Source organism: Varanus komodoensis, unplaced genomic scaffold (genome assembly GCF_004798865.1).
Source record: "Varanus komodoensis strain SLA01 unplaced genomic scaffold, ASM479886v1 scaffold10, whole genome shotgun sequence".
Taxonomy (NCBI): domain Eukaryota; kingdom Metazoa; phylum Chordata; class Lepidosauria; order Squamata; family Varanidae; genus Varanus; species Varanus komodoensis.
In genome coordinates, this window is record NW_025335269.1 from 4,372,100 (window position 1) to 4,398,813 (window position 26,714).

The 26,714-nt window shown below is 42.3% G+C and overlaps 1 protein-coding gene across 2 annotated transcripts; it reads right to left on the reverse strand.

Annotated features, from left to right (window-relative positions):
* Positions 1-514: 514 nt before the first annotated feature.
* On the reverse strand, positions 515-26,457 carry PDCD6 (programmed cell death 6). Of its 2 annotated transcripts, none has more exons than XM_044453298.1 (6): positions 26,173-26,457; positions 25,909-25,970; positions 20,579-20,623; positions 9,830-9,982; positions 2,043-2,152; positions 515-858 (listed from the first exon to the last, which is right to left on the reverse strand). In XM_044453298.1, the coding sequence occupies exons 1-6, from the start codon at positions 26,223-26,225 to the stop codon at positions 760-762; spliced, it is 522 nt and encodes a 173-aa protein (XP_044309233.1). In that variant the 5' UTR covers positions 26,226-26,457; the 3' UTR covers positions 515-759. The 2 variants fall into 2 exon arrangements, with proteins under 2 accessions (XP_044309233.1, XP_044309223.1); XM_044453288.1 differs by having other exon boundaries at positions 9,824-9,982.
* Positions 26,458-26,714: the final 257 nt, after the last annotated feature.

Consider the following 26,714-nt stretch of genomic DNA (forward strand, 5'->3'; position numbering starts at 1 on the left):
GTCTTCTCCAGCACCACAATTCAAAGGCCTCAATTCTTCGGCACTCAGCCTTCTTTATGGTTCAACGTTCACAGCCATACATTACTGTGAATGTATACAACTAGGAAAACCATAGCCTTGACTATATGCACTTTTGTCGGCAGGGTGGTATCTCTGCTTTTTAGTCTGCTGTCTAGATTTGCCATTGCTTTCCTCCCAAGGAGCAAGCATTTTTTAATTTCTTGGCTGCAGTCCCCACTTGCAGTGATCTTGGAGCCCAGGAAAATAAAATCTGTCACTACTAACATTTCTTCCGTATCTATTTGCCAGGAAGTGATAGGACCAGATGCTACTAATCATGATCTTAGTTTTCTTGAAGTTGAGTTTCAAGCCAACTTTTGCACTCTCCTCTTTCACCCACATCAAGAAGCTCTTTAGTTTCTCTTCAGAACTTCACAACAGTACAACTAAACAATTATCTGCATTTCAAGCCATAATATGTATGTTATATGCATATAAAGAACACAGTACACAATTGTAGCTTGCTTTTTTTATATTCTCAGTAAAAAAAAAAATAAGGCACATGCAAGAGTATAAATCTGAATGAGTGTTATTTCTATATGGCATTTAAATTTCACATATTGCCAGCAACCTAATATACACAATGCAGTATTGAATTCTGTAGCAGCTGCTGCTATGGCCATAGTTAGTAGATTCTGTAAATGTAAGATGGTTCTCAACCTCATTTATAAATTGGCAACTGTAGTCCATTGTTTAATGTCATACAATACTGAAAACCATGGAAAGGTACTGTTCATAAGACACTTGGATCCAGCCATCTTGATCAGTATCATAGCGTCTGAAGACATCCGTCCATTTCTGAAAACAAGAATAAGTTATATGTAACTCTTATCCTAGACAAAATTCTACCAGTAAAATCTGTTTGCTACTGTTCATTATTAGGGTTCAACCATTAGTTGGGTTATTTTAATTTATAATCTAAATCAAGGCTGGGGGACTTTTGCTTATGGAAGGCTCTTGACCAACAGGAAAGTCAACTGAGTGGGGGAATATCCCATTCCTTTTCTTTCAGACTCTCTTCTCACTTACTGGTTAGTCATCAGATCACTACCCTACTTAAAAGAGCAAAGTCATGAAAAGCCTCCATCTTTTTCCAGCTCATATCCCAGCAAGGAACTGTGGAATCATACTGGGTGTCTCTATCTCTATAGAAGACAGTTGCATAGGTGTAGCGAATGCCTTCAGGAAGAGAAATCAAAATTGCTGGGCACAAAGCAACTGACATATAGGTGTTACTTATATCTAATGTTCCCTAAATCTAGTCTTGCCCAACAGGCCAAATGGAAAGAGAATCCTGTGAAGACTTTCTCTGGAGGCATTTGTGGTTAGGCTGCAACTATACAGTAAATGAAGCACCATTACTTAATTGCAACTACCATAAGCTGGATTCAACCTAGTATATTGCCTTCTGCTTGCTTTTGTCGGCCACATAAGAGAAAACTGTTAAGTCGCAAAAGGTGGTTCTCAGATCCAATTTCACTGCACCCCTTGCTTCTCTCTTTCCTTTTCCCTCACACACACACATGCAGGCACACAATTTTCAAGACTATACTTCAAATGCATTGAACAATCAAAAGACTGAATAGCAGCAGTTGCTTGCAATAATAGGATCATGTGTTTCATAATGAAAACTCGCCTTGGGGAACATTCCTTATTTCTGTTGGCAGCAGTATGCATTAGTCTGGGAAGATTCCTTTCCTGACAGCTTCCTGGTTAGTACCATGCTGGGATTGTACCCTAACACAAGGACTGGCACCATCATAAAGGTTGGGTATCTTCCAAGAAAGTAGACCCCCACAGGAAGCATCAATGCAGAGGACAACATTCAAGAAGTATAAGGTACTGGAATGCTGCCAGTACTGGGGGCAGGGGCATTACATTCCACTGGGCTATGGAAGTATCATCTCTAGGCTTTTATGTTAAATTTAATTTGACCTGGCATCTCTAAACCATAGCTACTCAGTATCCCTGTTTATTATTACCTGCAGGACAACACAGCATTGAATGAAATCATCAAAAGCCACTTGTCCTCTTCTTTGTCTGTCAAACTTCTGAATAAGGAGGTCATAGAATTGGTCAGAAAGTCGATAACCTTGTAAGAATTGAAAGTATTTATAAGCAAAGTATCTACAAGCCATCTGTATTATGGAATTAATTATAAGCAGTTAATGTAAATAAGCAAATAACTGTTTATCAATGCAGGACAAAACAATGCCAGTTTTAAGCTACAAGATATGCATGCACTGTTAAATGAAATAGCAGTTAAGATGTGCTATCAATAAAAATTAGGTGCACATGAAATATTAACCAATTACGAGTTTTTGACATTGAACAAATGTCCTTTGAAAGTTGTTAGGTGCCGTCTCTATTTGTGGAATGCATATTCTATTGCCTAATACGAAATACAGTAATGGAGGCATAAGGTGGGAAGGGAACCCGCATCAGCTTGTGTGCTTTCATTTAGACACAAAAGCAAGGTGCCACATGCAGTAATGCAGGTATCCTGTTGTATTCGATATTCTAATTATTTAGCAGTTCTGCCCTTTAGCAAGAGTCCTTCACACTGAGACTCACACAAAAGGTTTAGAAATAGAATCTCTATTGTTAAATGAGAAGGGAATCTAAAGATCCAGTTCATGACATTCTCACCAAAGTGAGAAAGAATGAAAGGCTGAAGATACTGTTCAGTAAACATGTTGTATTTCTAGTATTACTATTACAATGGATTAAAGGCAGCAATGCACATGTTGAAAAACTGGTTAACTTTAAAGAGAAATCCAAAATCTTAAACTGATCCATAGCCTGTTAACATGAGACATCAAGGTATGTCTAAAAATCTTTTTCAAATTAGTAATTCAATAATACAATTTTAACAGTTAAAGATGAAACAGCTAGCTAACTCTCCTTTAAAAGTAAATTATATTAGCTAAGAATCTCCCTTTGCTCTTGGTGGTGGAAGTGTATATTAAGCAGAGTTCTTCGTTGTGGCCTCTGTGCATCACACATATGGGTGCTGCGCCTGTGCAGTGCCTTTTGCAGGAAGATTACAAGCTAACGGTTTCTTTTGGCGGAAAAGCTCCCCTCCCCCTCCCCCACAGCCTATAAAGAGCGGAGCGTCCACCATTTTGTTCAGTCTTTGCAACCGCCATTCGCTGTGCCTCGTGCCACTTTCAACTATCTCTCAGACAGTTACTCGTAGCCTATTTCTGGTTCTTTTTAAGCTCCCAGTTTTATATCCCTGTTATCTCTATAGTTCTTGTTAGTTCCTGTTACTTCTATCGTACCGTTCTACCATTCTACCTTCTTCTATTAAAAAAAAAAAAAATGAAAAATATATTCTTACCCTCTGCACTGTCTGCTTTTTTCCCTCTTCTTGCAATGGTGCAGCGAGCGGCTTTCCGCAAATGCACGGAATGCGGGTCGAATATGTCTCCATCTGACCCGCATGACCTATGCCTCCCACTGCCTGGCCTTCTTCAAGCAGGCCAGGAAGAATCGGGAGAACCGCCTCCGGAGGCTCCTGTGGGATCGGGCTCTTATGCAGTCCAACCCACTCGCCGTCACTCCGAAGCCTGGCCCGGCTGCAGTGGTCCCGCCCTCACGCCCTTCAGACAAAGATGCTTCTGCCTTGAGGGCCCCACTCGCTTCTCCCAAGAAGAAACGCGAGAAGCGCAAACATGCTGACTCGGATAAATCGGCGAAGAAGGCCAGGAAGGAGAAGCCTCCTAAACCGACCCAAAAGTCAAGGTCGAAAGATCCGGAGCGGCCACGGCACCACGACTCAGGTTTGACGGCCGCATCAGTACCGGCGGCAGCTACCGTACCGACCCCACCCAAGCCGGTTCTTCAGGCAGCCATGAGGGTCATCCCTCAAGGGTCCCCTTGGTGTTTGGCGACCCCCCCACTGAGCCACTCCCACCTCTTCAGTGGGGGTCAATCTCTGATGGGGAAGTTCAAGACTCTCCCCGCCAGGGCTAGGTCACCCACACCTATGCCCACGGCCACAATGTAGGCGGATGTGGTCCGATCCCCGCCCAGGGCCCGCAGGAGTCGATTCAGGGAGCAACGATCCAAGGAATGGCATCGCTCCTATTATCCATCTTGGGGCGAACCATACTCCACCGGATACTATCCTACTCCGAGGGATCGATCACCACCACGCTCTCGTGACCGCCCACTGTTGCTGGATCCGAGGCGCACATCCCCGGGATGAAAGTAGTTGGTCCGTCTCGCTGATTGAGTCCTCTTCTTCGGCTCCTCCGTATTACGGCGCGGACTCCGACGACTCGGACATCGATTCCACCTCTCCCGATGTCGCGGTGACCTCCCAGGGCCCTGCGTCACCAGACGAGTCCCACGTCTCCTTTGCAGAGCTGATGTCCAGGCTCATCCAGTCCCTGGATATCGATGCCGTCCAGTGCCCGGGACCGTCGACGGATAAAATTTATGACGTCGTCCACGGGGAGCAGTCCACCTCGATCGTCCTGCCCTTGATCACCACCCTGAGGCAGGTGATGACGCCCTCAGGACTTGCCCTCTCACCCTCAACACACATCGCAGAGGTACAAAGCCATGTACCCTGTTTGGGAGGAGGACATCCCATTCCTCCTCCGACACCCCAAGCCGAACTCGGTCGTGGTGGAGTCCTCCCACGGTAGAGAGGCAAGAGGCCACACTGCTCCGCGAAATAAGGAGGGCCGCAAGATCGACTCCCTGGCCAGGAGGGTCTACGCAGCTTCAGGCCTGGGGCTGCGTATCGAACTACGAGGCAACATTGGCGAGATACCAGTATTTTATAATGCAACATCTCCACAACGTCGTCTCAGTCCTCCCAGACCACCAGAGTGACCTGGCCAAGCTGCTAATTAAGGAGGCGATGCACGTCACAGTGCAACAGCTGTCCACAGCCAGGCACCATGTGGACACCAATTCAAGGGCCTTGGGTGGGGCTGTCTCCCTTCGTAGACACGCATGGCTTAGGAGCACCAATTTCCCTGAAGAGACCAAGCACCGAATCAAGGAAATGCACTTTGACAGGTCCGGGCTTTTCCATTCAAAGATGGACCACAAACTCAAAAAACTTCACGAGTCCCACATGACAGCCCGACAGATGGAGCTCCAATCGCAACCAAGGCATAAGTGGGCATGGATCCGTCCGCCATACAGACAGCCCTACCATCCTAGGCAACAACCTCATCACAGGCAGCAACAGCAACGCCACCAAAAATAGCCCCAACAATGCTACCAACAAGGTCGCTGTCAATATGATGACAGGAGGCAGCGTTGACAGGACTGGTGAACCATTCCTCTAGCCTATCCCATACCCACCCCCCTCTCATCTGGGGACCGGCTGCAAAGCCGACTCCCCATTTGGGAGTCCATCACATCTGATCGGTGGGTATTGTCCATCATACAGCACGGCTATAGGATAGAATTCGACATCATTCCTCCATTGAGTCCGATCCAGTTTACATCATGCTTGCCGATACTGCTTAATGAAATACAACAACTTCTTCGTAAAGGAGCGATTCGTCAAGTAACTCAATATGACGGACTTCACGGATTCTATTCTAGACACTTTACAGTTCCCAAATGGAATGGTGGCCTATTTCCGATCTTAGACTTATGTAGTCTGAATCGATTCATCGTGACGAGGAAGTTTCGATTGACCACCCTCCAAAATATTTTGCCACTGCTAAGGAAAGAGGATTGGTTCGCCTCACTGTATCTGAAGGATGCCTGTTCCCATATTGCAATCCATCACAAATATAGGTGTTTCCTTCGCTTTGCCGTTGCCTCAAATTTCTACGAATTCATGGTCCTACCCTTCGGTTTGGCCACCGCTCTGAGAGTGTTTACTAAGTGCATGGCCCCTGTCTGCGCTTACCTATGCCTCCAGGGCATACAAGTTTATCCTTACCTCGATGACTGGCTCCTAGTTTCCAGGTCCAGGGAAGCGCTCCTCACTTCTATCCGTATTACCTGTGAATTACTGGACGATCTGGGCCTATGCATTAATACCGAGAAATCTTCTCTCCTTCCGGTACAGAAGCTTATGTTCATCAGAGCCCACTTGGATTCGACGTTGGAAAAGGCTTTCCTCCCTCGGGACAGACAACTGACTTTCGCTCACCATGTCCACTGAATGCGACGAGACAGATCGGTTCCAGTGAAGTCCATCCAGAGACTTCTAGGACATATGGCTTCCGCCGTTGCTGTGGTACCAGACGCCAGACTGCAACTTCGCCCTCTACAGCTATTTTTCAACAAAGCGTTCCACCCACAGAGAGATCCACCATCAAAACTGCTTTGAGTCCCATCCTCGGTACTCCATTCCCTACTATGGTGGTCAGTCCTGGACAAGCTGAATGTTGGGGTCCCCTTCCGGCCCCGATGCCCATCGATCACCGTCGGTACCGACGTGTCTCTTCTGGGGTGGGGAGCGGTATGCTCTGGCCTGTATACTCAGGGCACGTGGACTCAGCAAGAATCCATGAACCATATCAATTTCCTTGAGCTACTGGCCGTATTCAAAGCCCTATGCTCTTTCAAGGATGTTCTTCAGCATCGGGTCATTCAGATAACATCGGACAACATAGCCACTGTTTTTTATCTGAACAAACAAGGTGGGACGAAATCTCCGACCCTGGCCAGACTTTCTACGCAGGTCTGGGACTGGTGCACTTTGAAAGACATTACGATGATAGCAGTCCATCTGGCCGGTATGGACAATGTGGAAGCGGACCTTCTCAGCAGGCGCATGTTCATCTCTCACGAATGGGAACTAGATCCCCAGATACGCGAGGACCTTTTTCATCGCTGGGGGTTTCCCGACGTGGACTTTGCCACCCAACAGAACAAGGTGTGTGCGATTTTCTGTTTGAAAGCAGGAATCGGGTGTGAATCCCTAGGGGATGCCTTCATGATTCCATGGAACAACATGCATTTTTACGCCTTCCCACCGATTCCTCTGGTGATGAGAGTCATAGCGAAGACTGTATCCAATTGGACCACAGGGATACTAATTACTCCTTGGTGGCCACACCAACCTTGGTTTCCCACACTGCTGGACATCTCTCACAGGGAATACCTTCATCTTCCACAGCTCCCGTACCTCATAACCCAGCAGGACAGTGCACTTCGCCACCCAGATATATTATCGTTGAAACTAACAGCCTGGCAAATCCGATAGCTGACTTGGTTACGTCTATACCGACTACTTCCAAGTGATTCGAATCCTACCTTTGAATCCGCTACACTTGCAACCTTCGAATCCGCTGGAGTTGGCGCTGCTCCAGCACTGTCGGACCCGACTATTGCTCTATCGAATCCAACAACCTTTCATCTGGACATTCAATACATCTTGAACGCTGCTTTAAAACCTTCTACACGGAAGTCTTACGTAGCTAAATGGAAGCGTTTCTCCACCTTTGCCAACTCTCACTCATTCTCTCACTCATTCACCTTTGCCAACTCTCACTCATATTTACATCATCGATACATCAAATTCTTCAGTTCCTCTTAGAACGACATCACTCTGGACTGAAACCATCTTCGATTAAAGTGTATACGGTGGCGATTGCCTATCATCGTGGTATGGTGGACGGCTCGCCCATTTTTTCTCAACCTACAATTAAAAGGTTTCTGAAGGGACTATATAATCTGAACCCATCAATCAGACCAATAATGCCCACCTGGAGTCTCTCTGTTGTTCTGCAAGCGCTTATGAGAGCTCCTTTCGAACCGTTGGCGACAGTCGATTTACGTCTTGTCTCATGGAAAACAGCATTTCTAGTAGTGATCACCTCAGCCCGAAGGGCCAGTGAGCTCTGCGCTCTGCGCGTAGACCCACCTTACCTCAACTTTCATAGAGAAAAGGTTGTCCTGAGGCTCAATCCATCTTTTCTGCCTAAGGTGTCCACGCCCTTTCATATGGGACAAGATATTGTTTTGCCTGCCTTTTTTCCGGCTCCGTCTACTCCATTAGAAAGATCATTACATTCACTTGACGTTTGGCACTGTTTAGCCTTCTACAGATCCAGGACAGAATCTATTCGACGTTCAAATAGACTTTTTGTTAAATATGCTACCAGGGACCAAGGCACCCATCACTCCACAGAGACTTTCTAAGTGGATAGTCCATACCATCACCTTATCTTACCAATTGGCTAAGATTGACTTACCCACGGCCCCATGAGGCCATTCGACTAGGGCTGTTGCTACCTCATCTGCCTTCGCATCGGGAGTACTGATTGATGATGTATGTAGAGCTGCTATTTGGGTGAATCCTTGCACTTTTGCAAAGCACTATCACTTATATGTCCGTGCTCGGCAGGATTGCTCCTTCGGCAGGGCCATTCTTTCATCTGTTCTTCGTTGAGGACACCTCCCCTCCTCCATTATGGTAAGCTTGTTAATCTACCCATATGTGTGATGCACAGAAGAAAAGCAGGTTGCTTACCTGTAACTGATGTTCTTCGAGTGGCCATCTGTGCAGTCACACAACCCACCCGCCGGCCCCACTCGGTGTCGGTGAGTGGACCTTTGTCGGTACCGAATGTTATCATTATTTTCTTGGTACCAATATTGTTCATTGTTCTCTTGGTACCGATACTGTTCATGGTAGAACTCATTTTTCCCACATGGGGGCATCCGTTTGGTCCTCAAAGACTGAACAAAATGGCAGACGCTTCGCTCTTTATAGGCTGTGGGGGAGGGGGAGCAGAGCTTTCCCACCAAAAGAAACCGTTAGCTTGTCATCTTCTGGCCAAAGGTACTGTGCAAGCGCAGCATCCATATGTGTGACTGCACAGATGGCCACTCGAAGAACATCAGTTACAGGTAAACAACCTGCTTTTCTGAGGGGGGGAAAAGTGTCACAAATACCCCCCCTTTTTTTGGCAGCCCCTTGTGCCTCCTAAAAACCTACCTGTGTGCTGGAGAGTCTAAAATAATGGGAGGGCTGAGAGTGAAGAATCAGCAAAAACCACCCCCTTTTGTGCCAAAAAGGATCCTGCATTAGGTTTTGGTCTTGTTTGTGAATGGAAGAGTTAGCCACCTCCAGAACAAAACCCATAAAACAGACCCCACACTGTAATGTGGCTTTTTAAAAGGCTGCATCAGCACAAATAGCAACTACTGTGTAATGTTGCTGTGATATTTGTTTCTATCAAAAAAATGACACACAGATTTTAAAATTCCTCTACTAATTCTTAGTACAAAACCAAACACTGAACCCATCTCAGTTTCTACATAATACAGTGACAGCATACATTTATCTACCAAAACTTTAGGCACACTTAAACCTACCAATAATGAAAGGCATGTTCACTATTCACTCTGTTTTAGACTAACTATTGTACATTAGTAAGTACATTAGTTAAATGGTTAGTTGACTTCAAGAGTCCTTGAAAAAATGAGTCCTAAATACTTTCCCCATCTGTCAGGGTATTCATGAAACCAATCCCTTAAAAAAAATAATAATTAGGAAGACTCAGTAATGTGAGGCTATCCAGACCTAAATTATGTATTTTAACCACCACAACAGAATACATAAATTGTAAATGTTCTGAAGTAGTGGTTTCCCCCCTCAACAAGTTCTGAAAAAGTCAGGTCCTCAAGGTAGCATTTTCAGATGATATCCACAAAATAAATGGAAAGCCCACTTCCTCTTTTTTACCCTGGAATATTCCAGCATGTGATATGGCCCAACCTGCCAGAAGACTGGGAGATACATGCTCAAGTATAATTGCACATGAATTACCAAAACCTGTTAGTGCTTGCTTTAGTTCCTGTTTGTCAATCATTCCAGAATTATCTCTGTCATACGTGCGAAAAACATTCTGCCAGTCAGAGATGTATTTCCAGACCCCTGTGAATTCATTGAAGTTCACGCCTCCTTTGTTGTCTCTATCAAACATAGCTGAAACAAGAATCAAACAGTAGTACAGAACTGGACAACAGAAATTTTCCATTACTTTCTTGTTAAGTTTAAGTGACATGAATATACTACTGAATAGAACACCTCATAGAGTATTGCAACTTTGATTTCCTTCTGTTTTCATGCCAAGGAAAAGAAACATAGAAGTAGCTCCTACACATGAGGAAATAGGGATTCTACAGAAGTCCTAGAAAAGAGATCCATGTTGCCAACATTTGTCCTACAGGACTGAACTGCTGTGTGTCCTCACAAGTTAGCCTATTTGTTTTTCAAGGAATGCTTATTAAGAGAGTTCCTGTCATCGTATGTGGACGTTTATGTCATATGCAGGACAAACACGCAGCATGCTTCCTTACTAACAATTTAAATTGAAGTGTAACAAGTGGCATACATTTATCGCTGATCAAGAATCATCTTCTTTGTGATTCCTGTGCATCATGCATATAGGCTCTGCACCTGCAGGGGGCCTGTTGTCAGGAAGATTTTCCTTGCTAAAGTCATTTTGATAGAAGATCCTGCTGCCCTGGTATATATAGGAGGGTATCCTGCCGTTTCTCCCCAGTTCTTTCCAACCACCATTTTGGGTGCCTTGGGTCTCTTCCTAGTGTTTTCTCTTGTTGCCTCACAACTACCTTCCACCTTTATTCTATAACTAATTCAATTCACTTACTCTCCTCATTCATTTTCAAAACCCACCCTTTTTTTTTCTTAACTCCCCCCCAACCCCAACCTATCATGGACTCTTCTGAACCTATGTTTTTATCACTCTCCCTGTTGGCACTCAAGGTGTCTGTTAGAAAATGTATTCACTGTGGAAGCCATCTAGCTTCTACAATCACTCACTGCCCATGCCTCTTCTGCTTGTGGGCTGACACAGAACCCCAACTGTGGCGCCCACCATCAATATGTGGCTTCCAGAGCTCCACTGGACATTCCACTGTCCCAACCACACCTTTGTCTAGGCGCAAGGATGAGGGCGAAGAAGAAGGCACCACCTTCTGCTCCCAAGCTCGGCTAGGCCAGGGCTTAGTGGGAGATGCATTCCTTCTCCACCAGAAAAGGGCCCTGTTCTGCCTTTTACCACCATTCCCACTGATCACCAGGAAGCTGGTGAAAATTGGGAGATAAAGCACATTATGTATCCTCATCGTGCCATGGTGGCCCCAGTAGGCATAGTTTGCCCACCTCCTCTGCCCTAACCAGAATTTCATTCAGCTCCCTTCAAGACCAGACATCATTCCCAGGGGGCGGAGCTAGCCAGAATGGACCTCGGACACTAAAAAATCCACTCCTGATCATCAACAAAAACATGATGAAAATGGACGTCCACATGGTGGGCATGTCGTGAGCAGAGCCGGCTGGTGCCGGAGGTCAGACTAGATGGCCCGGGAGACCCCTTCTGACTTGCTCTGTTTCTATGTTTCTATATTCAAATCAAGATTAAGAAACACTGGACAACTGCATGAAATGTAAGTCAATTCCTTTGTTTATCTCCTGGGAGGATTTGAAACACAGACGTGGAGCAAGAGTTGTTTTTGTGAGTTGGAACTTCTGGGCCTAGCCTGGAGTAAGGATATTTTGGCTAATCACAGACTGAGAAACTGTGTATGTTATAAAAAGCACAGCCGCTTGTTGTAATAACTCAAAAAGCAGCCTGAAGAGATGGGGAGATAAGGCAGAGGTTGTTTTTCTTAAATGTTTTTTTTCCTTGATAAGAAGCGACTCCTCCCTCCCCCCGTGCAGCTGGAACGCCGAGAAAGTGCCGAAAGTATTGAAAGAGAAAGTATTTGGACAGAGGTGTAAGGAATGTAGATCAAAGTTAATTACTATCCCAGGATTAACTCTATTGTGCTATTTTTATTTTGAGAAAAAAATGTAAGAAAAATAGAAGTGAAAGTGAAAACAAAGAGATGGCCTCTGCTGGCCGAATGTCAAATTGCAGCTACTGATTTATATATTGTTTGAAAGTTCAATTGTAATTTTGGTCTGCAAATAAGAGCATCAAACTCAAGAGTTCTCTCCTCTAAGTTGGAAATAAGAAGTGTACACTGTATGCCTAAATGTAGCAAAAGTGCAGACAACGTTAGGCAGGAGCTGAAGACGGTTTGGCAAAGACCTAGAGTAAAGCAAGATTCTTCTTATAAATCTCATCCATTTGATTAGTGGCTAAAAAGAGTAGAGATGGGTGGAAAAAAGAAAACATCACTGGAAAAATCAATGATTTCATTGCTACAATTGGACAATTCTATTATACTTCTACAAGAAATAAGAGAAATGAAGACACAGGTAATGTCAGGTGTTAATGATCTGCAAGAAAAGTCAAAGAAAATAGTTATTAAAATAGACAACATGGATGGAAGAATAAAAAAATTAGCAAAACAAAACCAAGAGAATCTCCAAATAATTACAGAAGTGAAAGCACAGGTGAGAGAACAAGATAAAGAGCTAAAAAAAACAGATGACCATGATAGATCAGGTCTCTAAAAGTGTGATTGAGATCCGGGATAGACAACGAAGATCGAATTTACGCCTTAAAGGATATCCAGAGGATGTGAAAGAGAATGAAGATAAATTGATCCAACTAATATTGGATTGCGCTAAATCTATTCTTCCAGGTGTTTCCTTTAAAAGATAGGATATTGATGCAATACATAAGAGTTGGCCCAAGAAGACCGGGAAGAAAAATACCAAGAGACATTGTGGTCAGATTTTGATCATATGCAAAAAAAGAGCAATTGATGTGGAAACTATGGAACATGACAGCAATTATGTTGGAAGGTCATCAGATTCAAGTCTTTCCTGATCTGTGTAATGAGACTTTGCAATGGAGAAGAGATATGTCCCAAGTCTGAAAAATATTACAAAAGAATTCCATTAAATATAGTTGGGGTGCCCAATTTTTATGAAGTTTGCATATAATGGAAAATATTATAGAGTAGATACAAAACAGGAAGCATTGGACTTACTGAAGATGCTCAGAATTGTTATTGATGATGAATATGTAGTACAGATGTAAAAGTTAAAGGATATGTCCACATTTTGAAGAAGGAAGACAAAGGAGGAGAGAAGAGGCAGGGAAGAGAAGCTGGGCATAGCAGCAGGAAGCTCATCATTTCCATAAAGGAGGTCCAGAAGCAGAGGATATTTAGAAGAAGAATGAAAAGATAAGATCTATACATATTAGATATTGAATATATTGTATTTGTTAGTGTTGAAATTAATATTGAAATATAAGAGAAATTTGAGTATAGAATAAAAAGGTATAGATGATTGGGGAGGGTGAAATAGATGTCTGGGGTCTTTACAAGGAAGGCTCCTCTCCCCCCTCCCCTCCGCCAGAAGCCTGAGGCAGTGGGGAGGAGAACATGTCCTGATGATGGGAAGGGGGGGGGGTTCCACACACAAATGTGGGGAGGAAAAGGGTGGGGGTAGGGATATGTTCATTTGGATTCTCGTTATGGGTTTCTTGGTGTGTTTATTTTTTCACATATGGAGACCAAAAAGAACATTTAATGTATTGAAAGAATGGGAAAAACATTGAAGATTATGTCGTGGAATGTAAATGGCTTGGGAGAGAGAGATAAACGAGCCAGAATTGAAAAATTTTTATATAAAGAAAAAAAGATATTATATTTTTACATGAAACACATCAAAAGAAAGATGGGGTAAACAAACTAAAATTATATTGGGCAGGCATATATGAAAAATCATATGGTACTTCTAAGGGTGTTCCATATGAGGTGTTGCAAATATTTTTGCCAAAAGATGTGAATTTAAAATAAAAGCTATAAAAAGAGACCACTTGGGGAAATTTCTCATAATACAAGGTCTAATTTATGGACAAGAGGTGACATTAGCTAATATATATGCAACTAATACAAATCAAATGGAGTTTTATGACAAGGTATATAAAGAAATAGAAGAATTAAAAAGAGGATATTTGATAATGGTGGGTGATTATAATATGATTATGGACAAAGAAAAGGATAAATCTAACCCATCAAAGTTAGACATAAAATATAAGAATAGAGACTTAAGTAGATTTATTAATGAAAACAGATTTAAAGATGTTTGGAGAGAGTTAAATGGGAATCAGAAAAGATATACATTTTATTCAAATAGACATAAAAAATTTCACAAGAATACATTATATATTTGTAACTTCAGAAATATTGCCCAAGGTAGTTAATGTGGATGTAAAAGTAATTAAAATTATCTGATCATGCAAGCATAACAATGGAAATGGAAATAGAATGTGATTATAGACAGGCAAATAGATGGAGGATGGATTTAAGGATCTTTAAAAATGAGAAGATTTTAGTAAAAATGGAAAAAGAATTAAAAGAAATATGGGAAATAAATGAAAAAGGAGGTAGTAATACAAGTGTAATATGGGATATGATGAAAGCAGTGGTAAGAGGGCTAGGAATAAAATATTCGTATAATTTAAAAAAATGAAAAGAGCAACATATAATGAGACTACTAGAAGAAGAAATTAAAGAATTAGAAAAATATATTAAAAGTAGAGAAAACAAAATGATGTTAGAATTAACAGCAAAAAGAAAAGAAGTACAAAATATTGAAATAGAACAAGTTCAAAGAAATCCAATTTACTTGAAAAGGGAATTTTATGAAAATAGTATTAAAAATTCCAAAATGCTAGCCAGAGCCACACAAGTCAAAAAAGCAAATAATTTAATTGGAATAATAAAGAATGAAAAAGGGGAAAGATGTAATAAGGTGAAAGAAAAACTTTTAATCTTTCAAAGGTTTTTTGACAAATTATGTAAGGGAAATGTATAGATTTGAATGCAAGCCAAAAATATATAGAAGAAAATTTAAAGTGTAAAATCCGAGAAGAGGATAAAGAAATCATGGAAACTAAAATAGAAGAAGAGATATTGGCAGTTATTAATAAATTAAAAATAGGTAAAGCACCAGGATCTGATGGATTGGGTGCTGAATAGTATAAAATTTTTAAAAAAATTATTAGTCCCTAAAATGAAAACAATGTTTAATTAAATTATGGAAGGGGAAACAATTCCATGCACTTGGAGACAATCCATGATAGTATTGATAGCAAAACCTAATAAAGACCTTACAAACCCAGGATCTTACAGGCCAATATTTCTTATTAATCAAGATGCTAAGGTTTTTACAGCGATATTGGTAAATAAATTGAATAAATTTATAGATAAATATATAAGGAAAGATCAATGTGGGTTTATAAGAGGTCGACAAATGTCAGATGTGGTAAAGAGAGTTTTAAATATTAACTATTATATTGAGAACCAAAATATAAAGGCAAGCAGACAAGCACTGGATATATTTAAAGCCTTTGACTGTGTGGAATGGCCAACAATGAAGCTCTTAATAGAGAAGATGGGATTTGGAGTAAAGTTTAAGAAAGTAATAAATCAATTATATTCAGAAAATACAGCAGAAATAATCGTAAATGATGGTATTACAGAAACAATAATTCTAAGCTGAGGGACGAGACAGGGTTGTTCTTTATCCCCAATGTTATTTGCTTTAATTGTGGAAATACTGGCAAATGCAATTAGGAATGATACACAGATAGACGGAATTGGAGTACGCCAGAAAATCAAAATGAATCTATTCGCAGATGACACATTGCTAGCATTTCAAGACCCAATAAATACTATAGAGAGAATATATTTACATTCAAAGGAATTTGGGAAATACAGTGGTTTAAAAATAGTAGATAATATTAGATATTTAGGAATTGATATTCCAAAAGATAGCCAAGAATTAAAAAAGAAAAATTATGAAAAGATAAAGAAGGATATAAAAGATAAAATAGGAAAATATGAAAATGTAAATTATCATGGTTTGGAAGAATAGCAGTAACAAAAATTAAAATTCTGCCAAAGATTGTTTGTTTGTTTTGGATGATCCCAATCAGGTTTTATGATCAAGAATTAAAGGACATGCAGAAATTATTGGAGGTCTATTGTAATGGAGGGAAAAGAGGAAAAGTAAAGCATTATGGCATGAATCACAAAAAAAGGGGACTGGGAATTCCAGATGTTAAAAAGTATTGGGTGGCAAACCAATTAAAGATAGTTCTGGATATTATAACCCAAAATAAATAATTAATATGGAGTGATATTGAATTAAAAGAATTAAGGGAAATAGGCAATCATTTAGAGCCATATTGGTTTTAAAAAGATATTAAAAAGATTATTAAGAGAATTCAAAATCCCTTTTTAAAAAATACAATGGAAGTATGGTTAAAATGGAGGCAACAGGTAATCCCGGGAATTTCTCCGTTAACACCAGTGGTCAAAATGGAGAAATTCCCAAAAAAAGAATTAAAGGATTGGATTAATAAATTAAAAAATAACCATATATATAAATGGGAAGATTGAAAAAATAAGATAAAAATATAATACAATTAAGGAGTATATTGCCAGAGGTTAAATTAAATTGGTTAAATTTAATTCAATTAGAAAAATGGATAAAGATGGAGGACAAATTTAAAGAGGAAGAAAGACAATTAACATAATTTGAAATGAGTATAAAAGTATGTGAGACTGAGGAAGAATATACAAGTAAAGGAAGAATTGCCAAAATCTACAGGATATTAATGGAGTTAGGGGACAGTCTGGATACTTCAGATGGTGCAAAATAGAGCAGCCAGGTTGCTGACGGGGACTGGGCGTTACTCTCATATAACCCCAGTCCTCTACCAGCTGCACTGGCTTCCCATCAAAGTTCGGGCTCAATTCAAGGTGCTGGTTATTACCTATAAAGCCCTTAACGGCTTGGGACCTGGATACCTAAAGGAACACCTTCTTCTGTATTTGCCCTCCCGCCCCCTGAGATCAGCAGCAGAGGCCCTCCTCCGGGAACCCTCCGTGAAAGACATTAGAAGGCAAAGTACCAGAAGGAGGGCTTTCTGTTTTGGGAAATGGATCTAGATGAGATAAAGGACAAGGATTGGAAGAATATTAGGAATAGAAGAGTATATAAGAATGTCATTAAGAATTAAAGAGTATGGATACAAGGTGATATGGAGATAGTATTTAACACCAGTTAAATCAAATTGATGATAAACAATATATGTTGGAGATGTGGTAAAGAGATCAGAACTTATAAACATATATGGTGGGATTGTAAAAATATATAAAAGATTTGGATTGTGGTATTTAAGGAAATTGGAGAAATTTTAAATATAGATTTAGAAATGTTACCTAGAATGGTGTTATTACTGTTGATAGAAAAACAAGATATAAATGAAGCTAAGAAAGAATTGATTGTAAGCATGATAATGGCAGTTAGGCTAGTGGTAGTTAAATATTGGAAACAGAATAGGGTTTTGCAAAGGCATGAATGGTATAATGAAATATGGAATATGGTAATTAATGATAAACTGATGACAGTAATAAAAAATTTAAAAAGTTTAATGAAAGCAAATGAATATAATAAAATTTGGGAAGATTTTGTAAAAGCAGTACCGATAGAAGGCAAAGGCTGTAAACCCAATCAAGATTATACAAATTTCTGGAGGGGATATGGGTATAATTGAAGTATATTATGTATTATTAATTGTTACAGTATGTGAATGGTGGTAGTATTGGTCTCCGGGGTGGTGGGTGCACTCTATCATTTATTCTTTTCTTGATTATTGTATTCTGGTTATGTTTTATTGTTGTTGTGAAGTTTTGTATTTATGTTTTTTTTTTCTGTAAAAAAAAATAAAAATAAAATAGGGGGAAGAGAAAAAAAAAGACCAGACATCATTCTCTTGGACTGAGGGATAATCCTGTATCTGGATGTCGGGACCATCCACCTCACTGCATGGTGCAATCACCTAGTACACCTGGGCCTCCCTTTCCATTCTGCAATAAAGTCAATCCTAGACATAGTCCTGTGACCCAACATAGGAAGTCCCTACAAGGCAAAATGGACACACAGCAGGCATCCTACCGTCATATCCTCAGCTCCCTCCATGTAGTGCATTCCAGTGCATTCTCTGTTAAAAGTATATCTGGTGGTGATCTCATAGTTCCACAGGATGATCAAATGTTTTTCATGGTATTCTCATATCCACTGTCCCTTCTGTTCATGGAAGGTCTGTGTAATCTGGTCCCACACCCTCATTTTTTCATATTGGGATAGAGCCTGTCAATGGTCATGCAGATTCCTATGCAATATCTTTGAGTGGTCATCTTTACATTCACACAACCCACCCACTGATCCCATGTCAGTGTTGACTGTCTTGATTCCTGTAGCTGCTTTCCCTCAGCACCCATACTGGGATAGTGGAGGTCAGCCATTACTGGCTTTTCCTCCTTGGTTCTGAGGCTGAAACATCAGTCTCATGAGAACTGGGGTAAATGGTGGGAGCCCCTCCTAAATATACCAGGTGGAGCAGGGAAGGGCAGGGCTTCTACAGAAATGACTTTAGCTAAGAAAATCATCCTGACAACAGGCCCCGCACAGGCACAGAGTCCATATGTGTAAATGCACAGATGATCACACAGAGAACATCAATTACCAGTAAGCAACCTTACTTTTTGCAATAATTTATTGCTGTTGGTAGTTATCACAGAGTAGTTGGGAATGTAGACAGTTGGGTTTCATGGCAATTTCTATTTGGCGGGTTTGGGCAATAGTGACCCTGCCTTAAAGTTGCCTAAGAACCCTTGCTGTGCTGCACAATGAGATAGTGGGGATCCAGAGGCATCACCTCTCCCTCTCCCCACACTGGTATCCCAGCACTGAGGGAAGCAGAGATGACAGGGCCTGTTTCTGACAGCTCTCATCTGCTCCCCAGCCTCATGCTCTTGTAGATGCCAGGAAAGCAGGATTGTTTGTGAGCTATTCTGGTCTCACAACAGCAGCAGGAGAGGGGGAGCATGAAATCCAGAGTGTGGGGTGAGGGCACAAGTATCTCCTCCTGCCCACCCATGCAATCACAGCATGGGTGGATGGGCTGCCTCCCCTAGTTCTTCCCAGGAGACTGGGGGTATGTCTATTCTTGTTGTGCACAGCTGCTACTCAGGTGAGTGGCAACCACACAGAGCGGGGAGCAATTCTGAGCCACCCAAGACTGCATTACTTTGAGAGAAGAGTTGCTGCTGGGCAGGAAGAGAAGGCAACCACCCTGCTCAGTCCCTCTGGGAGGAGATTGGGGGATAGTTGTCACCTGCTGGCCAGCTCAATGGCAAGGTGACTGCACTGCCTCATGGGAAAAGAGACATTCTCCTGCACCTCCAGCCCTGTTACACCCTTCTCCCTAGCAATGCAGTCAAGCAGCAGAGGGGGTGGGAAATGGGGAAGTTACTGGGTTGTTCATTCTTGCCTCCAGCATCTCTTTTGGCCAAAATGACAGCAAGCAGGAAGGCACTGCTCAGCTTTGCTTCTTCAAGTGGAAGAGAAGCCAGACAACTGCCTCAATTCTGAAGAGCACACAGTGGACACTGATCCAGTGCTCCTACCAATGCCAGGAAGGTGGGACTGTTCCAGAACAATCCTGCTTTCCCAGCACTGGCAGGTGCTGGAAGAAGCTAAGTGCCAGCTGGGCACTTTGCTTGCTCTCACTAACTATAGGCCCTTGGTCAGAGTGGCATCTCGCTTTTGCTCTGTAGCCTTTTGACTTGATTGTCAAACCACAGTGTGTTTACTAAGCCTGAGAACAAGCCATGGCTACATGATGTGGTATATTAGCTGCCTCAGGATGACTTACAGACCACTCCCCTGGAAGTCGAAGGTTCAGATGACAAGCCACCCCCACAGAAACTTAGCATTGTCATTAATGTCATGCAGGCTTTGAATACTGTATTTTCTCTGGGAAGCCAATAATAACTGAGGAAGGCAGTTACTTTGACAAGGGTATTTTTGAGTAGCATTTTCTTGTTGTCATGTCATTAAGTCCCAGCCCTTGATAATCATCAGATACTCTGATGCACTTTTCAGTCAGGTTGTGTTGACACCACCCATTCCACCTGTAGCCTGCTATACCCCCATATGACAGATTGCATCAGGACTAGGAAGAAAGAACAATTACTTATGTGTAGTTGTGATTCTAGTCATCTATGCAGTCACACAAGCCACTCTGCTTTCTCACTGAAGGTGTCTTTATAGAGCTTCTCTTGCTCTGACACTTCTTTATAGAGAGGCAGCTGTAGTTGGAGCACTCAGCAGGAAGGTCAGGGGACATGTCATTTTAACTATGTGACCTGAAGGAAAGCATCCTGCCAAACATCTTTGCTAGAAAGCATCAAAGGTTTTCAAAGTTTGTTCTGCACCGGTGGATAATATGTAAGTGTGACTTCAGTTTATGGACCAGTCACAAGCAAGAAAACTGTTTTTACAAAGCTAGATTTTTGGTCCCTAATGTAGATTACTCTATGTGAATAGTAATTGTTTAAGACAGCAATACAAACAGCAAGTCATTTTAACTCATTCTTCCACTTATCTGACATAATTTTTCCTTCTAAAAGTTTGACTGTAATATTTTGTTGACAAATTCTGAACTTTTTTGGTAAGCCTGTATTAAAAACAATGCTATACAACAAGTACAAAAGCAGAAAATTAAGTAACACTTACATAAAATAGATCTAACTGTTGCTGGATTAAATGGAGTCCATGTTCCTAAAACAGAAAGAAGCCCAAACATGAATGCACACATGCAGGGAAAACACGACAGTGATAATAGGGCAATTAGACTCTCTAAGGCCATAATCAAGACTGACACTCTCAGCTATGTCCATATGCCAAACTATCACTGTATCATTCTTAAAAGAGCAATGTGATAAGAAATATACTAAAAGACCTGGAAGTTGGCTTTTTCTTCCATGCCCAATATACTTAATGCTGTATATAAATTAATTTATAGGAATGGGAATAAGGAAATAAAAGACCAGACTTCATTTGAAGAACTGACAGCATTCAATGCTTTATTTAGTACTAAAGTCAGCTGCCAGTGAGCCAGTGTGCTGTAATGATTAGAAAAAGTTGGACTAGGACCAGAGAAACCCAAATTCAAATCCCTACCCAGTCACAAAGTTTATTGGGTAGCTGGGGCCAACTCTCAATCTAACCACAGGGCCACTATGAAATTAAATGGGGGTGCAGGAGACCATGTAATTCACCCCCAGAATTTATTTTCCCTCAGAAGCATATGAGCCACTGAATTGAACTGGGAACATGGGAGAACCAGGTTCTAGTCCTCATTCAACCATGAAACTCATTGAGCAACTTTGGACCAGTAACTCATTCTCAGCCTAATCCATCTCACAGGGCTGTTGGAGATAAATACAGCTTTGTAAGCCACCTTGGGTTCCTTACAAAAGGAAAAGGGGTGGGATATAATAACCAAACCCAACCCAACCCAATCCAGAATTACACTTGAAATTTTCTTGAGTTTCAACAGAAAGACACCTAATGAAAGCCCTCACTAACCCAATTCACATTATCACAACATGCTACTATAGTTTAGCCAATCCAGTTTAGCTAACTGGCTTGTTAAATCAGCAATACATGTCAGGCACCATTAGCTTAATTACCCAAAGTGGAATGATTTGTCATGTCACCCACCCTCAAACAACCATTGCTTGTTGCTGGCTTCTTTTTGGGTTGTTTCTCCTTCAAATGAGTCAAATTGCCTAAATTTGAATGAACTGAAAAGCCACACCCGTGTTAATAATTAAATCAACATACACTGTTAACTAAAATCAGAAACTGCCAATTTATTCTACTAATCCCCACCAGTTCTGAACTAAACAACTCAAGAACTGATGTCCAAAAAGGTACAATAGGAGGCTTCCCCCTTTATCTCTAGAGCCACCACAGGTATAATCTATTGCTCCACGTGAGCAAGCTTCTATTCCTATGCTCAAACCTCTGCAATTGGCATAAGTAAATTTATGCATCTATGATTATGGCAAATAATATGTGTTATGTGGCAAGTATCTAACTTGGGGGGGGGGGTTCAAAGCCAGAAACTCTGAATTCTTTATAGGTTAAACAATCCAGCCTTAACCCAACAATAAAATACAACAATGGTCAATGGTGGATTGTTTCATCTCTAAACACAGGGTAGATTAGCACTACCATTTTCAGTCACGGTGAACGGGTTCAAACTTGTTGGTTCAGTAGGTTTATTTGTATTCAGAAAATAATGTCATGCATGCTGTCCCAAAGTCATTGCCATGGCAGGCACAACCAGTCACAAAACACTCATTTCCCCCAGATCCAAACTGGCAAAACAAAAAAGAAAAGTAACTTGTTCAAGAGCCTATGCAGGAGGCAGAGATGGGGGTCTAGGCTCTATTATGCAAAGCTACCCTCTTGAAACCAAATAAAAATGGTGCTAGAAGGCAGTACTTCACTTCGCAGCATGACAACCTTTACAATTACTGTTATTATTTGTTAAATCATAATCAGGAAACGGAGGGAGGGAGGGAGGGAGGGACAGACAGAGGTGTCTATAGACAAAACATTGGAGACCTCAGCTTTAGGTGATCTTGAACTTTTTGTAAATTGAATGCATATAAAACTAAGAGCATTATACTACCAAAAAGGGAGGAACTCGAGAGATCTTGACAAATCTCCTGCACTGTAATCTAACTTTCTGCCAACATTAGTGACTGTTGAGTGAACTTTCTCCTCCTCACCACAACACTCATCCTTCTCTTGTGTTCTTCAACCATAAGCCTTATCTTGAACATATCATAGCTCCACCCTCCACAGAATCCCCTAGTCCTTAAAGGTATTACCAACCTTTAAGTAATATAAAGGCATGCAGCAAGGTAGTCTTTTAATATTCATATTATTTTACAAAAACATCAACATGTTTTGTTTAGGGAACCAGCCATGACTCCTCTAGGATATTATAAGCTTTTAGACTCTCAAGGATATCAAATCACTCTCTTCACACCTGCTAGCTTTTCCAACTGATGCCATTCTCACTCTTCATTCAAGTACAGTGGTACCTTGGCTCATGAACTTAATCTGTTCCAGGACTCTGGTCGTGACCCAAACTGGTCATGAGCCAAGTTAAATTTCCCCAAAAGGTTCAATGTAAATAAGGTTAACCCATTCAGTAACCATTTTTTTGTCCTGATTGGACAAGTGAGGAGAGAGGATCAGGGCTCTGGGACCAGGGTGTTAGAGGTACTGCAGGGACTGACAGAACTCCTACAAAGAGGGGGCAGGTATCAGGGAAGATGGGAGGAAGGAGGCTGGGGACTCCAAAGAAAGGAAGCGGTGGGAAGGAGTTGAGGTGCATGTACACCAATTCTAGGAGCATGGGTAATAAGCAGGAAGAGCTTGAAGCTCTCCTGGGAATAGGAGGGTATGACCTGGTGGGGATCACAGAAACTTGGTGGGATGAAAGGCAAGACTGGAATGTAAACATAGAGGGGTATCACCTGTTCAGAAAGGACAGGAAGGGAAAGAGGGCCGGGGGCGTAGCTTTATATGTCAGGGAAGGGATAGGATGCAGTGAGATAGAATGCAGCACATATGGGGATTATTTAATATTTATTTAAAACATTTCTATGCCGCCCCATCGCAATAAAGCCTCAGGGCGGCTCACAAAACATCAATAAAGAACAATACAATAAAACCCCAATACAATAAAACCCCAGTGCAATAAAACCTCAGTGCATTCTCGGCTAAAAATTTTTAAAAAACCCTAGTTAAATAAATTAACAATTAAAATAAGTTTTAAATAAAAAGGTCTTAGCCTGGCACCAAAAAACAAATAACGGCGGTGCCAGGCGGACCTCTCTGGGGAGCGCATTCCATAAATGGGGTGCCACCGCAGAGAAAGCCCTCCTCCGGGTACTCACCCTCCTGATGTCATTCACAGATGGTTCCCGGAGAAGGGCATCTGCTGCTGACCTCAAGGGGCGGGAGGGCATATATGGGAGCAAGCGTTCCTTTAGGTATCCAGGATTCGGTAGAGGCAGTCTGGGTGAAACTAAGGGGCTTTGACAGGGAGAAGGACCTGACAGTGGGGGTATGTTATTGCCCTCCAAGTCAACTTGAGACCCTGGATGATGTCCTGACAGATCAGATTATAAGGATAGCTCAGGGGAGGGACACAGTAATTATGGGGGATTTCAATCTCCCGGATATTAGTTCTCCCGGAGACTCACTCAGTCTCCCAATCTCCCGGAGACTCACTCAGCAGTGACAGCCAGATCACGTTGCTTCCTAGACACTATAGAGGGAGGGCTTTTCGCACAGATGGTCTGAGAGGTGATTGGGGGGGCATCCTTGACTTGGTTTTGACAAACAGGGAGGAGCTGATAGATGGGGTACAGATTAGGGGAGCTCTGGATGCGAGTGTTCACTCCATCCTTTGCTTTGAGATCTGGGGATTGGGGACGTGCAGCAGGACAAGAACTAGAAGCTGGGACTTCAAGAGGGCCAACTTTGGCCAACTGAAGGCCAGACTGTGGAAAGTCTCCTGGGACAGGTTACTGGAAGGCAAGCGAGTTGAGGAGGGGTGGATGGCACTCAAAAGGGAGGTTTTGGAGCCACAAGCCTTGATGATACCTCTAGTTAGTAAGGCGGAGAGGTGCAGGAGAGTGCCGCCATGGATGTGAAAGGAGGTGGTTAGAGGGATTAGATGCAAGAGGAACCTCCATAGGAAATGGGCACTGGGGCAAATATACAAAAGGGTATACAAGGAGAAGGAAGCCCGTTGCAAAAGGATTATTCACAAGGCTAAGGCTGATTACGAGCAGAGACTTGCCAAGAATATCAAGAGCAACAAAAAGGGCTTCTTTCAGCATGTAAATAGCAAGAGGAAGGGAGGACAGGTAGTGGGGTTGCTAAATGAGGAGGAAAGGGATCCAGTGACTGATGTGAGGGAACAGGCACAGATGCTAAATGACTATTTTTGCCTCTGTGTTCTCCCCAAAGCAGGATGGGGGAGTTCTGCATGGGAGATTAGATGAGGCTGGGGATTTAGGGTCACAGATTAGAGTCACCTCCCTAGAGGCTAGTGGCCACACAACACAGCTTGTGTTGTGTGGCCACAAAACAGGTCCTGCCAGACAAACCTTGTAGAATTCTATGAAAGGATTCAAGGTGGCTAGATGGAGTGGACGCAGTGGATGTGGATTTCAGCAAGCTCTTTGACAAAGTGCCCCATGATATCCTGGTTGAGAAATTGAGGAGTTTTGGGATAGACCAATGCACTGTCCAATGGATTAAACCACTTTATATTACTGAACTTGCAGTTTTTCTTCTCTAGTTACCCTTTCACCATCATTATACTTTTTTACATTCATGTAATCTTTTTCATTGTGTTCACATGCACACAAAAGGCAGATATAGAAACAGACATATGCTGTCTATTTTTCAACAGGAAAATAGTTTCTGTCCACTATCTTTTGGATGACACCAAAGTGTTTAACCCTAAAGCTACAAATATGCCACAACACAAGTACTCTCAAAAGCAGGTTTAACATTTCTATTACTATGCAGCCCCAAATATCTGAAAAAGCACTTTTTCCCCATATCTTCCAGGAGCTACAGAGAAGACTCTGTTCTAAATCCTGTCCATTCTGGAAAGAAGACAGATAGTCCAAGGCTTCACAGTGATTAGGACTACTTTGATGGTGTGACACAATTTTCCTAGGATTGGTTAACCAATTCTGTTTTCATATTTTCACTGCTACTTCTGGCAAGTTCTACTTATTTTCTCTTGTTGCCTTTTGAGGCTTACATTATGAATTATTTCATTTTATTGAAAAACAAAACGTTTGATATGTAAGTATTATTTCAAGTAACAAAAACCTGAGTTTCCTACTCTGCCCTGGTACAGATAGCCTCCACGGAAGAGAAACAGAGCAAAAGAGAAAAATAATCTCTTAACGGGGCCGTAGGTTTAGAAAGGAGGCAGAGACCTCTTGACTCACCGTTGGAGAGCGCATGTTGGAGCTCGCTGTCCGAGATAACCCCGCTGCGGTCCTTATCAACCCTGAAACGAAACACAGTTTAGGACAGTTTCCTAAGTGACGGGATCGGAGAAAAGGAGCCTGGCGCCCACCGCCACACCCAGGATGCCTTGTCGGGTTGAGCGAGCAAGTGCGGCCCGTCGGAGGGAGCACCACGCTCGTTTCTCCGAGACCCATGACTGCCGCTCGTCACCTCGCGGCGAGGAAGGGGAAGGGGCAGTTTACCTTTGAAAGACTCCCCACAAGAAGTTCGCGTCAGGCATCCCCATCGCCGCCATGGCCCACACCGACCCCGCGGCGCGAACAGCGCGGGAATCCAACCACACCCCGGCTCGCTAACCAAGAAGTCCGAAGTTCCGGGTTCCGACTGCGGCCGTGGCGAACGGAAACGAAAAGCGCAGCCTCTTCCTCCAGCTTCCTTAACGCAAATTCCGGCGCACCGAGCCCTACGAACGGACGTACAGTTCCTCTGACGAAACCCTTCAGCTCCGCGGAAGGAGAGAAGGGCGGGAAGGAGTTGTGCAAAACACATCCTGGGCGGAGTCAGCCTCTTCCCGGATTGAACAATCCTTGCTTTGCTCCTTCTTCTCTCTGCCAGAGGGATCCTGAGAGCGCGAGCCCGTACGTGTATTCAGTTGTGTAGTGCGAGAAAATGAGGGTAGACCAGTTATTTACAACTTGGTGCCCTGCAGCTATCTTGGATTACAGCTCCCAGCATTCTCGACAATTTACCATGCCCTTTGCGAGATGCTAGAATCTTAGAATAG